The sequence below is a fragment of the Pteropus medius genome, unplaced genomic scaffold, assembly GCF_902729225.1.
Source record: "Pteropus medius unplaced genomic scaffold, Ma_sr-lr_union100, whole genome shotgun sequence".
NCBI classification, from domain to species: Eukaryota; Metazoa; Chordata; class Mammalia; order Chiroptera; family Pteropodidae; genus Pteropus; species Pteropus medius.
In genome coordinates, this window is record NW_024349800.1 from 57,909,394 (window position 1) to 57,926,393 (window position 17,000).

Below are 17,000 nucleotides of genomic sequence, written 5' to 3' on the forward strand. Positions count from 1 at the left end.
GAGACTGTATAACCCAGTCAGAATTGACGTTTTATGAGAAATTAAAAGGTTTAAGGGGTCGAGCAACAAAGGAGACAAAGCCTGCTCACGTGGCCTTGCACTCATCACTTTGTTCATGTACAGTGGTCCGCGAAGGTTCTCACCGAGTGTTTCTGAGACAAAAAATAGACGATGAGATATTTATTATTGATCCTGTCATCAGCTGTCTCGGTGATCTTGAAAAGTTAAATTCCATTTTTTTGGTTTACATAGATACTTGACCAAAACGTTGGCAAAACTGAAAAACGCCACAATTATTTTGACCACATTTTTGCTGCGTAATCACAAACCCAGCTGTCGGGCAGCATGGCCGAGCAAGTCTGCCACCTGAGGTTCATTCTGAGGCATCGTGCGGTAAACACTTTGCATTGCTTCCCTCAGGTCAGCGTAGTTGAAACCAAGAGGGTAGAATCATCTCTTTTCCACGGGAGTCCGTGGTGGAGCCCACTGTTCACGCACGACAGTGGTTGTTAATTTGGGTTCATACCCCTCCACACCTTAGGACTAATGCCGAGAGAAATGCTGAGAAGTCATTGCATCTGAACGTGTGAACCTCTCTCCCCGTGTGAACCTCTCTCCCCGTGTGAACCTCTCTCCCCGTGCCTTCGTGCCTTCGTTCTCTTCAGCCTTGCCCAGCAGCCCCCCTCTCCCATCACCCTCTTCCCCTCGCCCGAGTATTTCTTTTAGTCAGCTAATGGAATTGTACTATCACTCAATCTCAGACTGGGTCAAGAAATATGCATTTAAATAAACTTGTTTTCCTATGGGAATATAAGTCCTTTCAGTATGTGCTGTTCTTGAATTCCATTTTGTGAGTGATTGACAACTCGAAGCCATTACAGAACAGTTAATCATGGACTTAGTACTAATAATTTATTCCCTGTGCGTTGAATACAACTACTGCTAGTTTGTTCCTATAGTTAATCTCTGGAAGTTAAATATGCATATATATGTATATATGCTGCTTTATAGCTAAATCTTGGTTCAAAAAAGAACACTTAAACAGTTTCTAAGGGTAATCATTAATTCGATTAACAAAAAGTCCACAGTGGTTTTATGGAATTGCTTCCTACTCTCTTGACTGTGGGTTGTTTGGAATTGTTTTCCAAGCAGAGATTTCATTTCTTGTTCCTAAAGGAAGATAGCAGCTTCTTTCAATGGAAACTATTAAAATGGGTTATTGATTACTGGCATCTATAAAAGATTTTAGCACATTATAATTTACTGAAGAAGGAGGTTTAGATATTTATCACGTGTCAGTAAAGGTATTCCAGTATCTCTCTTGACAAGATAATTAGGTAAAATTGCACATCAGGCAAACCGGATTATAGGTGCAGAAGAATTAGTGGGTGGGCGAGGGAGAAAGTGAAGCTGATTGCGAGAGACTGTATTCAGAGTCAAGTCAGACACAGATGAAGTAAGACGAGAGTGATTTTGTCGTGTCCATTTTATAGATGAGTCTTTCTTGAATAATGTTTCTCAGGGTGTTAGGAATGAGGTATAATAGGAGAACTCTTGGATTTTTTCTCTGGGAGCGAGAACTAATGTCTGTGTTCTAGAAAGAATCCTGTTTTTGTAATGGTGGTTATTGTGGGCACGTGACCTTATCAGTCGGTGGCTGCTTTGTGATAAGGCGAACAAAGAAAGCCACACTGAGTCCAGGCAGATCTGTACTTGGTCTTAGACAAGTCACTTAACCTCTCTAATTAGCAATTTCTCACCTGTTAGTTGGTAATCACTTAGAGCTAACTTGCCTACTGTAGTAACCAGCATAAGTGCAAGGTTGTCTCCCAGCTCTGCTGGGCAGTGTCCTGCCTGTGAATCTTTGTCAGTAAGAATCCTCTTGATGGGGTTACATGGTTTCTTATTTACCTCTTCACTACATTGTTTTCAAATTTTATTTTGCAAATTATGAAGGAGAACCAGAAATTCTGTGAGTCACTTTTTTCTACCACCGTGTGTACAATATTGTTCTCAGATGCCTCTGCATGTTATTAATAGTGACAGTATCAAGAATTTCTGACCAGGCATCCATTACACTCACTGTTTCTTGTACAGGCCTTGCGCTTTCTTGTCTTGATACTTTGGTTCATGTTATTTTTGCTTCATTCCTTCTACAGTGCCAAGCTCAGGTACTTCTTCCTTTAAGCCTTCTGTTATCATTGGTATCAGTCGCTTCTGAAGTTATAGCTTTTGTAATCCTACTCTAGCTTGGAATATAATTGTGTACTCTGTCAGCCCATACCATAATTTTGCATTGTTGTTTAATTCTAAGTATTTTTAACTCAACTAGATTTTCAAATTGCTGTATGAGAGCTCGATGCTGTAAATCTTCATATCGTCCCCAGTGCCGAGCACTGTACCATGTCCATAGAGAACACCTAAGTTTTTGTTCATCCACCCAACTATATGGCATTCATAAGACACATATTGAATCTTTTCTTTATACCATTCACTGGTGCTTGGTACTGAGAAACTAATGATAAAGAAAATGTGAGAGCATCTTGGCCATCAAATGGTACGTAGTCTAGTGAGGGAGACAAATAAGATAATACATAGTTAAAGCATGTTCTGAGTACTGGAATAGAAGGGTACTCAGAGGAGACAGTCAGGGACACTTTAATAGATCGGGATATTTTTGTAACTTTTTGAATTGTGTCTTTATAGAAAAATACCATTTCTCTTGAAGTGAAAGTTAAAAGAGCCTTTTTAAATTACTTGATATTTTGACTTTATAGATTGCCGCAGTTATCCCAAGGATTAACCACTCTCATGAAATTTTAGAACATAATTTGTATTAACTTTATCTACATAAACCAAAAACATGTCTTGGCATTTTTTAAAAGAGGGAATTCTAATAAGCAGGCTATCATATTTCAGAGGAGTTGCTTTGAAACTGGGAAATCTAAACTTCGATACTGGAGGTGTCACTCACTGTCACTCAGGCACTTTCATTGCTGCCCTAAGAGGCCTGGAAAGTGGGCATTTCTGTTGGTGCTGAAGGCTGCCCAAGAACTCTTCAAATTAGAGGTGTCGAAACCCGTCCTGCACGGGGCACCAGGATTACACTGGGCTGGAGGCCTCTGTGTTCTGTCCAGGGAGAAGCACGTGACCAAATTAAGGCCTTCCCTTCACACACACCCCACCCCCCGAATATAAACTGATCAAGCAAACTAAATTTAAGGAAATTTTTTTTCCAACAGTATAACCTTAAATAACATTTTTTATGATACTATAAAGACGTCTAAGTCAAGATGAAAATACTAAGATATGTGTTTTATTCAAGTGGCATTCATTACTACAGACAGTTCAAGCAAGAGTGCAAGTGTCTATTCTTTCTGATTATAATTCTGTTTGAACATCGTATCAAATTTGGGGCTATCCTGTATCAGTTCAAGGCTCTTGGATGTAAAACATATACCTAGAAGTTGAGATTGTTTCTTCCCCTCACAGATTCCTAAATTCTTGAAATATTAAGGTGGTTTACATTTCTGTAACGAAGCTCCAATTAAATGTTTTTTCTTGTGACGTGAATGAATAACGCATAGTGGAAGCTCAGAGAGCTGGTTCGTTTCCTAGCTGTAAAGCATTGGACAACTCTCCTAACGGCGGGAATGTGAAGTAATGCCTGCTCACAGGCTTGCTGTAGCCCCACGGGAGATAACATGAAACGTGAAAATCGTATAGTACAATCACAGGCATTTAACACGTCCGTTTCCTTTTATGTAAACTATCTGCATCCTCGTGCTTTACCATCTTTGATTAGGCAGGAAAAAAGGACTTATACGAAGTCACCTTTCCTCCTGATTTTAAAATAAGAAAAAGCAACTTGTTTAATAAGGAATCAAATTTTAACCCAGTTTCTTCATCTCTTTAATTTTAGTTTGTCCACAGTAGAAATTGAAAATCGAGCCCAAACCCTTCATCTCTTTGAGACTCTGAAGACTGATCCCGAAACCTTTCACAGGCACATGGTCAAGTATATTTATCCCAGTATTGATGGCTTTGATCATGAAAGGCTGCTGTATTATTTTACTCTTCTGGAAAGCTTTGGCTGTGCAGATTTTGGGAAATATACCATTAAACCGGAAACCCACATTCGGCTGCTGAAGAAATTTAAAGTAGTAGCATCAGGTAAGACGGTCATTCCCCTGCGTGAACTCACTCTTGAAATTAAATCTAGGGATTAATTTTCTGTACTCAGTCACGTCCGTGCACTGTGACTGGCGTAGATCCGAAACCACAGGAATGTAATGCTAATCGACTTTAGTTATTATCTTTCCAATTCCTTTACTTACGGTTGAGGGAATTAAATACCAGAGAAACTAAGAAACCTATTAAAAGTCACATAGTGACTTATAGTAGACCTGGAGCTAAAATCCAAAGTTTTGGACTCCAGAGGTTTTTTTCCCCCTACTCCCGTTGGTTATATTTTCTCTAGATAAATGACAAGGCCGAGACACTGTACGATAGGCAATTTGGCAGAATCACACTTCATTGGAGCCCGTTTGTTTAAAGCATGTGTGGAGCCCATTAAAATAAGACCTTTCAAATCTTTGATAAATTGCAGTATTCTTTAGAATGGTGTCTATAAATCTTTATTTTCATAACTAAGAAATTAAGCACATTAATACCTCCACATCTGCATGATACTATATAATTTACAAGGCATTTTCAAATCTATTTAATATTTATAACAATCAGGAGAATTTGCTTCAGTTTATCTGTGGTTTACTGAGTAACCAAATCAGACACTGGACTAGACACAGAATGCATGGAGTGTGGTTCAGCTTCTGCTTTCAAGTAGTCGATGAAATGCCAGATGAATAACAAATGAATATAATGCAGTTTGGTGAGTGTACTGGTAGAGGAAATCGTAGGTACCATGGAGGGATCAAAGAAGCAATGGGATACTGGCATCAACGGGGCACAGATGGAGCTGAGACTCGCAGAAGGGGAGCCGTCTGTCCAGGATTGCACACTTAACTTGCAGGCTGGGACTGGAGCTCAGATCTCCTGATCTGTCTCATGGACTACTAAACTATTTGCACTAACTAAGTTGGTAAATCCGTCATTTCATTCAGCCACACAGAGGGCTGTGTGTGTGTTTGAGGTTTCTGTATATTTCCGTTGGAATGAACTATTTTCTTTTTTTCTTTTCTTTCCAATAGGCCTTAATTACAAGAAACTGACAGATGAAAACATGAATCCTCTCGAAGCACTGGAGCCAGTTCTTTCAAGTCAAAATATCTTATCTATTTCCAAACTTGTTCCCAAAATCCCCGACAAGGATGGACGGATGCTGTCCCCAAGCTCTCTGTACACCATCTGGTTGCAGAAGCTGTTCTGGACTGGAGACCCTCACCTCGCCAGGCCAGCCCCGGAGCCCTCGTCAGCGTGGCTTCGCGCCTGTGAGGTCTGCGTCAAGTACTTCGATCACCTCCACCCGGCCGACCTCATCACTGTGGTGGACGCAATTACGTTTTCTCCCAAAGCTGTGACCAAGGTAACCAAAAAGAGAGTTTACAGTAGATTGACTGTTTTAGAAGAAATGAAAATTGCTCTTACATTCTGTAGATTTTGGTTTTTCTCCTTTCTTGAAATGGGGAATACTTACATGTGTGGCTTTTTTGTTTTTGCTGAGCATGAGGTGTTCGAATTGGGATATTATTTTCCTCTGTCACAGAAGTGCACGTCGTCTAGATCAAACTCAACTATTCAAGTTTGCGCATACATTTCGTATCCGTTATAGTTCTCATAACATGTCATTTTAGGGAAATACTCCATCCCGTTCTTTCCAATCGATAGGCAGAAAGAACCTCCGGTTATCTGCAGTACCCGCATTCATAGCCAGGCTAACAACTTAGCTGTATTTAAATTGAGCCCTAAGAAATTTCACACGAACACCATGTGGTATGGGACTTGGCGACAGAACTATGCATGGGAGTCTGTGTCGCGTTTTCCAGCGTCTGCTCAGTGCTCAGGTCTGAGCCCTTTGGCTGGACTCCAGACCCTTCAACAATGTGTAGTTTCACCCAGAATAGATAATGTGGGTCCTTCTTCCCTTCTTGCCTTCCCGTCCTGACGCACTGTTAAACCAATGTACATTTCTCACTGGGTGGACACAGGGCATTATGTGTCCTAGCACGTCTCCTAGCCTCTGGCTGCAACCGCTGACCCGTACTGCCCCGGGAACTTCCTTTGTATCTTCTCTTGCCCATCTTTGCTGCTAAGTCTGCCTAGTACCCTATCTTGAGAATTTTTATTTATCTTGAAAGTTGAGTATAAAGGCTATGAAGTCAAGTTGTTCATTTGGAAGTTGGCATAGGAAAGAGGTTCAAACATCTGTGGGGGATGCTAGCTTTAACGTAACTAACTTGCTAAATGAAGAATTGTGGATAACTAAAGACTTCATATCCTTATTATTTTAAATGAGGTAATTTAGTTAATAACTCGGTTTTAAATTTTACAACCACTGCTAAAAAAAAGGGGATAATCATTTTGGTTGTTTTAAGGAAGAAAATAAGGATGATTTTAAAGAGAGGTAGCATGATTAATTTGAAAAGAGCACAAATTTGGAGTCATAAAAACCTAGCTTTGAACTTGGAGCCTGCCACTTCTCAGCTCTGTGGTTGAGCTTCAGGAATCTCTGTTCAGGCAGAGGCTATAGCCGGGTAATCTGTGAAGTGGAAATTACCACTCTGATTTTAGTAGGTGAGGAAACTCAACCAAGTTAACTTCGTAATAAAGGAGCCACAATTCGAACTCAGCATGGCTTATTCTGGGGCCTTTGCTCTTAGTCACTAAACTGTGCTGTATCTGAGGAGTCATAGAACAGGCAGCTAGAGTACAGGGCCTTGGAGCCATTCTGGGAACTATGGGAGAGCAGGGGGACCAGAGAGCCCCACGTATTTTTCAGTCCAAGTGGAGGCCCATTGTCATGGGGCATGTCCAGAGCAGGGCCAAGTCTAAATGAGGAAGGCCAGGCTGAGGAAGGAACCTGGCAATGTGTGGGAAAAGACAAGAGTCCAGCAAACATCGGTTTCGAATCTCCGAGACCGAGAAAAGGTTCGCAGTCCAATAATTATTAGCATTGCAGGAAGTACGTATTGGATGGAAGGGTCTGAACCAAGTGGGTGGGGAGTTGAAATGTGAGGAAATGACGTCAGAGCTGGGACCTGTGAACTGGCCTAGAGAGCTAGACGAGCACACTGATCAGCCAGGGAGACGGAGGGGCTTTCACTCTACGGCCGTTTACTTCTCCGCAGGCTGAAGGGTGTTTAAAATATTTTATATGAGGGCAGGAACAAAGTCTAGCATGACCAGCCGAGGCCATATGCTAATCGTGAACCTGTGTGTGGAGGTGGGCAGACAGTTCTAGACTTTCCAGCAGCAATTATTTACTCACAATTAAACGTAAGAATTGGATGCAGAGTCCAGTTAGAGTTTTAGTTGTTATTTATGTTTTAAGTCAGATGACTATATTCTCATCACCTTAGTTTCTTAATCTTATACTTTAAAATGTCCTTTAGCCACCTCACAATATGTGACACAATTGTTTGTGCACATAGGTGCATTTTTTTCTGAGGAAAAGATGTGTTACTGGCCCAAAAAGGGTTGAGTCAGTTAATTATGGCATTGCTTTCTCTTATTTCAGATGGTAAGATACTCAGCAAAATATTCTTTTGTTGTAAACTTTCTCAAGAAGTGTTTTCTGTGTCAGGTTTAGCTATAGAAAAGTGAGACAGATACATTTGAAAGTCATTTTACATCTTTAGCTTTGTATTTTTTGTCATTAATTGGAGAGCTTTCAATTTTTCATTCAGGTAGAAAAGTATTAAGTTCAGATACGATGCACATTTAAAATCACACAGTGTTGTCCTACAGAGAGAGAGAATCAAAGCAGAATTGGAGAACAACCTGCACGTGTCAGAGGACACATTTGGAAAGGGAAAGGCAGCTGGAAGCTGGATTTGGCCAAATTTACAAAACACCAGATGTTCTCACAGCTTGTACGTGATGTTAAAAATGTAAATATATGTGTATACTACTCATATATAGTGTGTAGTTTTCAAATGTATACCCACATTCGATTCAGAATCAAACTTTTGGAAAGAACTGGTGAACTAATTCTAGAGTGTGTAGGAAGCGGTTGTTCAGACTAGACTTCAGAGAGGAAGATCCCCAAAGCCTGAACCCAGTACCCCGTCCATGGTGAAATCAACAGAGAAGGCGCTTTGCCCTGATGACAATAGTTGACTATGCAGTTGCCATTTGCATTAATGAATTCATGGAAATTCTGGGGAAAATATTCATAAAACGGTATTATGTCGTGTAGGCAGAGATTGAATTTGCATGACATTTGAGGTGATAAATATGCAGAAGGAAAAGAGTAAAAATGTTCAAAGTACATTTGCTCCAATTCTAAATTAAGTTTCTTTCTGTTGAGTCAGGTTACAGTTGCTCTCCTATTACTTTTCCAGTTTAGTCATTAGAAACAGTTTTGTTGAAGGGACAAGGAACAAGTTAGTGGGTTAGAAATCCAGGAAAATGGTCAACACCATTTGTGTGGTTCAGGCACAATGTGGTCGGACAAGGGGGAGCTTCGTGTGTGTAACCTCAGCCTTCGTGGTGTCCTTCCCACTCGCTTTCGATGGCCGGTATAGTGTCAGTGAGGACGTGGAAGGTACTCCTCTCGCTTCTGAAACGCTGCCCGGACGTTTGCTGGGATCGTTCTTTAAAATCCCCAGGAATTCACAGAATTGGAAGAGGTCTGCTAGTGAGTGCTCCGCCCGGTGCTTCTCATCCTGGAATTGGATAGGCGTTTGCCGCCCTCGCCACCCCACGCGCGTCCTCTGTTTCAGCTCCCACTGTTGCTGATGGGAATACCCTGCCTCTTTTGGATTAGAGCAGAAAAATATTTGAGAACCTCTTATCAAATTTGACTTCTGACCTTCAAGCATCATTTCTATTGATAATTAAGCTACCCCTCATGTATATTTACACACACACACACACACACACACACACACACACGACATCATGCCTTGAGCCCCTCATGGTTGCCATTTTTGGGCTCTGCCTCCTGGAGCTCCGGAGACAGACAGCAGACGGGAATCTCATTCTCATATTATGACCAATCAGATTTGTGAAATAAGCTATTTTCTCGTTTATTCTATTATCCAGACTGACATATAAATCGAGAAGAATAGATTTATTTTAAATGATATGACCTAAAAGTAAAATGTATTCTGTAAGTTTAAATCAATCAAAATGCTGCATCGTGGCTATAATTTTAGGGTCTTCACAGTGCTAATATTATATTTTAACTAAGGATGGCAGCATATTTTTCATTATAATGAGCAGTAGATGTCTGAAACCTGTGTAAACATATGGAGATGATGCATGTTACCTAATTTCATGACAAGACACATGACTTTCTGATGCATCAGTCAAATGCATATTATATAGATTCAGACTGAATCACAAGTATTTAGGCATTAGCTATGTGGCGTATACCGTATTAGTTGCCATTGGCAACATTAAGATATATAAGACATTACTATAAGAAACTTGGAGTTTTATTTTTTTACAATAAAATTATAATTGATAATTATACTCCCTATGAAATTAGAAATTCTTTGAGGTTGGGGATGGCACGTTTTATCTATAATTCTCTAGTTCTCAGCACCATTTAAGTGGTTTAAATAATTACTATCATAGGTTGGTGATTTTTTTTTTTATTAATTTCAAGTCTACAGTACGTTGGTTAGACATTTATAGTTTATGAAATGATCCTCCTGATTGCTTTTTCTCTCCTCTGGCTCTACACCTAGCCAATACATTAACGCTGACTGCATCCCCTATGCCGTGCTCCCCACCCCTGTGACCACCTATCAACTACTAATTTGTACTTCTTTAACCCTTTACCCCTTTCTCCCAGCCCCCTAACCTCTCTCCCCTCTAGCTGTCACCAGATTGTCCTCTGTATTTGTGAATGTTTTTGATTAGTTGTTTTTGTTCTTTAGATTCTGCATATAAGTGAAATCATATAGTATTTACCTTTCCCTGTCTGACTTATTTCACTCAGCAGAGTAATCTCTAGATCCATCCATGTCATTGCAAATGGTAGGATTTCATTTTTTTTTAATGGCTGAGTGATATTCTATTGTATATATGAACCACAATTTCTTTATCCAGTCATCTGTTGATGGGCATTTAGGTTGCTTCCAAATCTTGGCTATTGTAAATTGTGCTGCAATGAATATTGAGGTGCATAGATCTTTATGAATTATTGTTTCGGTTTTCTTTGGATACATACCCAGAAGTGCAGTTGCTGGGTCAAAAGGTATATCCATGTTTAATTTTTTGAGAAACCTCCAGGCTGTCTTCCATGGTGGCTGTACCAATCTGCAGTCCCACCAACAGTGCACGAGGGTTCCCTTTGCTTTACATCCTCGCCAGCACTTGTTCTTTGATTTATTGATGATAGCCAATCTGACAGGTGTGAGGTGATATCTAATTGTGGTCTTAATTTGCATTTTTCTGATGATTAGTGACCTTGAGCACCTTTTCATATGTCTATTGGCCATCTGTATTTCCTTTGGAGAAATATCTATTCAGGTCTTCTACTCATTTTTTAATTTATTTGTTTTTTGTTGTCGTCGAGTTGTATGAGTTCTTTATGTATTTTGGATATTAACCTCTAAGCAGATGTATCATAAGCCCATATCCCCTCCCAGTCAGTCAGTTGTCTTTTCGTTTTGTTGATGGTTTCCTTTGCTGTACAAAAACATTTTAGTTTGATGTAGTCCCATTTATTTTTTCTTTTGTTTCGCTTGCCCGAAGAGGTATGTCTGAAAATAAATTACTAGTAGCAATATCAGAGAGATTACTGCCTATGTTTTCTTCTAGAAGTTTTGTGGTTTTGGGTCTTACTGTTCTCAGAAAATTATAAGTCATTGAAAAAAGAAATTGAAGAAGATACAAATAAATGGAAGAATAGACTGTGCTCATGGGTAGGAAGAATCAACATCATTAAAATGGCCACACTACCCAAAGCGCAATATATAGATTCAATGCAATCCCTATGAAAATAACCAATGGCCTTTTTTAGAGAGCTAGAACAAATAATTCTAAAATTGATATGGAACCATGAAAGACCCCAAATAGCCTCGGCAATCTTGAGAAAGAAGAACAAAGTTGGAGATATCATACTACCTGATAGCAAACGACACTACAAGGCTAAAGTAATCAGAACAACATGGTACTGGCATAAAAACAGATACATTGATCAATGGACAGAATAGAGAGCCCAGAAATACATTCACACTTATACACTCACTTAATATATGGCAAAGGAGGCACAAATATACAATGGGGTAAAGACAATCTCTTTAATAAATGGTGTTGGGAAAACTGGACAGATAAATGCAAAAACAAAACGAAACAAAACAAAGCAAAAAAACTGGATCACCTTCTTACACCGTTTACAAGAATAGACTCAAAATGGAATAGATTGTTGATTCTTAACCTTTTGATCTCTGATGCCTTACATTCTTAAAAGTTACTGGTGACCTTAAAGACTTGTTTATCAAGGTCATATCTGTTAATATTTACAAATTAAAGAAATTTAGAAATATTTAATTCATTTAAAACTACTAACAATAGACCAATTATAGGTTGACACGAATAGCATATTTTAATGGAAAATAACTATACTTCTAAATGGAAAAAAATAATGAAACGATCATATCATTTTACATTTCCATGTCTGACTTAACAGAACATGGCTGGATTCTTATATTTGTTTCTGCATCAGTCTTTGTTGTTTTGATTGAAGTAAATGATGAAAATTCAGCCATCCACACATGTGAGGTTGGAAAAGGGAGGAGCGCTTCAATAACCTATAATTTGGGATATTCTTCTTTGATACTGCACTGAAACTGAACAAGTGATAGATATTTACAGACTACTTATGATGTGAAATCTGAAACCATATCACAGAACTTTTTGTACTCATGTTAAAAATCATTGGTCTAGATTACACTTTGAATGGATCTTGTACTCATGTATGATTTGGAATAGAATGCATTAGGCATTTAGAAAATAATGGTCCACTGAGTTAGATCATCCAGATGTCGATACATTACATTATACAGTATCAACAAAGTCACAGGCATTAGTATGAACACCCATCTCAGCAGATGAGTCTTTAAGTATTGGGAAGCTGTCAAGCTCACAGTGGTGAATACAAGTTTACCAAAATTCTAATTTTTCGCTTGAAAGCTCAAATTTTATTATTGGCAATAAATACAATGAGTTGTTTTCCTTGAAGTGACAGGCTCTCTTTGTTCACTTTGGAGGAAATATCTGCCAAATACCCAAGTCTGAATAAACACAGTTTTTCTGTTAGTTGTTCTTTTAAGCAACAATAGTGATGCATGCAAAAAAATAGCCACTTTAGCCCATAATTCAAACAATCACACAGGTGCCTTTTCCTTACTATATACAGTGAAGTGCTTCGTGTGGATATTTCAGTTCTTCACACAAAATACTAAAAACGTGGGCACTCAGTGGTTGAGAGCTGATAAAATTAATCACTTTTACTCTTTTTTCAAGGACATTCTTACGTGAGAATGCCAGTGAAGAGCACAGTGACTCAGGACAGTTTGACACCTTTCCCTTGATTTGCGCTAAGTTCCCATGGTTTTATTCACCCCTTTTTTCACCATCCCACAAATATCAGTACAGTGAAAAAAGATCTAAAAGATAGTTTAATGTCATAAAAAGAATTTTGACCTTGCAGACTCCCCAGAAGAATCTTGGACTCTTATGGTTTGAGAACCATTATCATAGGTGTTGTTTCCAAAACCACAACCATCTTTGATGCCCACATGAAAGGTCACTTCAACTTCCTAAGTATTTATGATATAAATAAAAATAACGAAGATATGTTCCGTTAAGTACATAAAGGTTTATCTTAAAATTTAGCTTCCTTAAAATAGATTACTTTCTAATTAGCTTTCCAGACGTAGAAACGTTATAAATAATTTGAAAATGTAATATAGAATACGTCCATGGTAATGTTATTATATCACATGTTAAATTTATGAACTGTGCTGTATATTTCTTCTTTTTACAAATTTTAGCCTTTATAAATTTTTAACAGACACATTTATCTTTTATTGTTAATCGATCCTAGCAGGGATTTCTCTGAGAGAGCTGTATTAAGTAAGGGTGCAGCTGCTAAGGGCCCCTCCTTAAACCTGAGTCCTCACCTGTCTATTAGGCCTGGGATTCATCAGATCAGAGAAGAGGTGATTTTTTTCCGGGGCCTATTCATAGTAGGGTTTAAGGGTGATGTTGAAACACAGTTCCTCCCCTCCTTTACTCACACCTGCTTTTAAAATAAAGGAAGACAAAAAGAAATATCAACAAATAAATATTAATAGCTTCTGTTAGAAGAGCTAGAGTTGGATCTGTAGCCTAGCGGTCTGTCTCTCTTCCACATTCACACTTGTTCGGAACTTGACTAGTTAGAGCTGATCTGGAATAATTCTGTAAGGAAGCTAAGAATGAGTGCATACTCTGGACAGGCAGTTTGCAGACACGGGGTAGCCACACTCCACATGGCCTTTAAGTCCGTTGTCATCCTATGCGGGTGTATGCAGGACGGTGGGGATGGGGTGGGGAGGGGGTGGGAGATGCCAGAGTGTTCCTCCTATAATTTCCTGTTTGTTTTGGGAGTGAACGTTTTGTCCTCATAATGGAAGGATGAGGAGTGGACGACAGGCTTCTGGTCCCTTAACTGGTCAGGCTTTATAATGAAACCTCTTTCTTGCCAACAAGGGGAGAAAAGAGCCTGGGGTGTGTCAGGACCTGGCCCTGGCACTCCCGCTTCTTGAGGCCATTCCTCTCATACCTACGTCTTGTGGGATCCTCCTGAGAGCAGTAATGACAGTTCAGCTTCTGCTTCCAGAAAGCTCTGCAGTAGGTCAGAAGAGCACCCTCTTCAGACTCCCCGGAGACTCAGCTAAACGTTCGCTCTTCTGTTTCCTAGCCCGACTGGACCGATGAGTTTAACTCATCAGGAGTTAAACCACGAGCTTAAACGAGAGTAGAAAATATGCCAGGTATTATAATCAGCCACTTTAAAATGGCCCAAATTTAAATTCTCATTGTTATATTCTCAGGGAGAAATTGACTTTTAAAAATCAAATCCCCTTGCTCTTTTAGTTTAAAGTTCAGTTACATCAAAATCAAAAACTCCTAAGTCCAATGAAGGTAAGGCCCGGAGAATATTTTTGCTGGCTTCCGCGGTCTTAGCCAGAGAGGTCTGATTTAGGTGTCTGGGTGGTGCAGGTTCCTTCAGCAGAATCACCTCCTTTCACTTGAGAGGTGTAGCTTCTTCAGCAACTCTGAAGTTAAATCAGTCCCACCTCGGAGTTTTCATTCGTCTCATTTTTAAAAACTCTAAAAGAGCCATAGAAAAAATAAAAATATCGGTGTCAGCTCCACAGGCATGCAGGAGAGTGTAGAAGTGGTGTGGAGGGAAAGCGAGTAGACTCAGAAAACCTTACTGGGTTCAGCTTCGCCAGGACATTGGGTCAAGCCAGTTTTACAGAGATGGGTTGAGAAAGTCTCTCAAGGGTTAGCTGTGACGTGTGTTCGCCATGGAGGGGAAATATTTGCATCCATACTGTCTCCTCTCTGAGACTGGTTTATTTTACCCTTCTCTGTCTGTAGCCGCTCTGCCTGCCTAATTGCCATCCCCTATTTATGCCCTGTGTTCCTCTCCGTTGAGTGCCACAGTGGCTACTGTCACTGCCATTTTGCCATGGAATCCCACTTGTCTCAGAAACCTGTTTCCTGGGGGAAGTTTGTCACTCATGCCCACATCGTTTTGGCCAAAAAACCACCCTCAGTGGATCTCTCAACCAAAACCAAGGTCAGTGGTTTTGAAACCTGCACGTCCAAAGAGCTAGAGAGGACCACTACCTCTCCTTGGTGCTCATCGCTGAATTTCCTGTTTGTGCTGCTTCCACAGGAATAGCAATACTTCTAGGGGAAGAGCAATAAATAACATCCCGTCTTCCCAAGTTAGGACCCAAGTTAAGAGACAGATGAGTCAGATGGGAACCAAAACACCTTTATTGTTAGAATAAGAGTGCCGAAGGTGGCTCCATTCTCTACATCAGCCTTCCACCTCCTGCCCCCTGTACCAGACCTTACAAAGCGACCACACCAGTAAGTCCAGTACCCATCTGACATTATACACAGTTAGTATGGGTTATTGACTATATTCCTTATGCTATACTTTATAGCCCCATAACTATTTTGTAACTACCAATTTGTTCTTCTTAATTTTCGATAGTTCATTTCTTTTTAGTGAAGAATAACATTTCACTTTCTGGAGGTACCACAGTTTATTTATCTCTTCACCTAATGAAGGACATCTTGGTCATTTCCAAGTTTTGACTGTTAGGAACTGAGATGCTATAAACACTCACGTGCAGGTTTTTATGTGGACATAAGTTTTCAGCTGCTCCCGGTGTATACCAAGGAGTGCAACTGCTACATTGTATGGTAAAAGTATGTTTGGTTTTGTGTGAAACCACCAAACTGTCTTTCAAGTTGATTGCACCATCCAGCCTTCTTACCAGCAGTGAATGAGAGAGTTGCTGTTACTCCACATCCTCGCCAGCATTTGGTGTTGTTACTGTTTCAGATTTTGGTTGTTCTCATAATTCTAATAGGTGTGTAGTGTTGTTTCATTGTTTTTTTTAATTTGCATTTCCCTGCGGATATGTGATGTGGAGCATCTTTTCATATGCTTCTTTGCTATCTGTATATCTTCTTTGATGAGGTGTCCGTTGAGGTCTTTGGCTCATTTTTTAATCTTTTTTTTTTTTCTTTTAATGTTTTAAGAGTTCTTTGTATATTTTTAATAACAGTTCTTTATCAAATGTTTTAAAAATATTTTTTCCCAGTCTGTGGCTTGTATCATTCTCTTGGCGTCTTTCACAGAGCAAAAGTTTTTCATTTTCATGAAGTGTAGCCATCGATTACTTCTTTCACAGATTGTGACTTTGGTTTTGTATCTAAGAGCTCATAGCCATACTTAAGGTCATCTGGGTTTTCTCTTATGTAATCTTCTAGGAGTTTTATAGTTTTGTGTTTTACATTTAGGTATTCGGTCCATTTGGAGTTAATTTTGTGAAGGTGTAAGATGCGCGTCGATTCATTTTTTTTTTTTTTTTTTTGCGTGTGGACGGTCAGTTGTCCAGCACCATTTGAATATTGAAAAGACCGTCTTCGCTCTGTCATGTTTTCTTTGTTCTTCTGTCAATGATCCATTGACTGTGTGTACGTGGGCGCGTAGTCACGTCAGCCTCCCCACCCCACCCGCATTTTGTGGTGTTCATTTTTGTTATTTTATAATCATACTAAACCTGACTGCGAAAGTGTTTTAAAATGTTTAGTCAATGTTTACTCATAATTTTTTTTTCTTAATCTCATAACAAATATTTGCCCATCGATCTTTGGTTTGGTGTAGTCATCATTTGATTGCTTTGATTCTGAACTGAATGACTTTTATTCATTCCAGATACATTCAGAAAATATTTATATGAGCACCTTTGCATTGCTGCCGTTTTAGGTGCTGTAAACAAATAAAAGACTGACAAGCTCCTTGCCCTCAGAAGCTCACAGTTGACTGGGGCACATGTATTGCATGCATATCAAGTGAACTATAATTCAATATAAGAAGCACTATTTAAAGGTATTAATAAATGTATGTATAAAGGAAAATATAATCAATAATACTGAATGCCTTCTATTTTCCAAGCATATATTTGTTACGTGCAACGTATACTACTCTCATCTGACTCTCAGCTCCCCTGCCTATATTATTATGGTCGTAGACGTTATCTTTCCATTTCTGTTCTTGAATGCCTTTG

At 39.4% G+C, this 17,000-nt stretch overlaps 1 protein-coding gene across 2 annotated transcripts in view; it reads left to right on the forward strand.

Moving 5' to 3' along the window:
• NBAS (NBAS subunit of NRZ tethering complex) overlaps positions 1 to 17,000 on the forward strand; it is a 249,354-nt gene that overhangs the window by 166,351 nt on the left and 66,003 nt on the right. For both annotated transcript variants that reach the window (XM_039887818.1, XM_039887819.1), the window contains exons 43-44: positions 3,923 to 4,173; positions 5,211 to 5,545. In XM_039887818.1, coding sequence (XP_039743752.1) covers positions 3,923 to 4,173; positions 5,211 to 5,545 — 586 coding nt within the window. The remainder of the gene's footprint in view (positions 1 to 3,922; positions 4,174 to 5,210; positions 5,546 to 17,000) is intronic.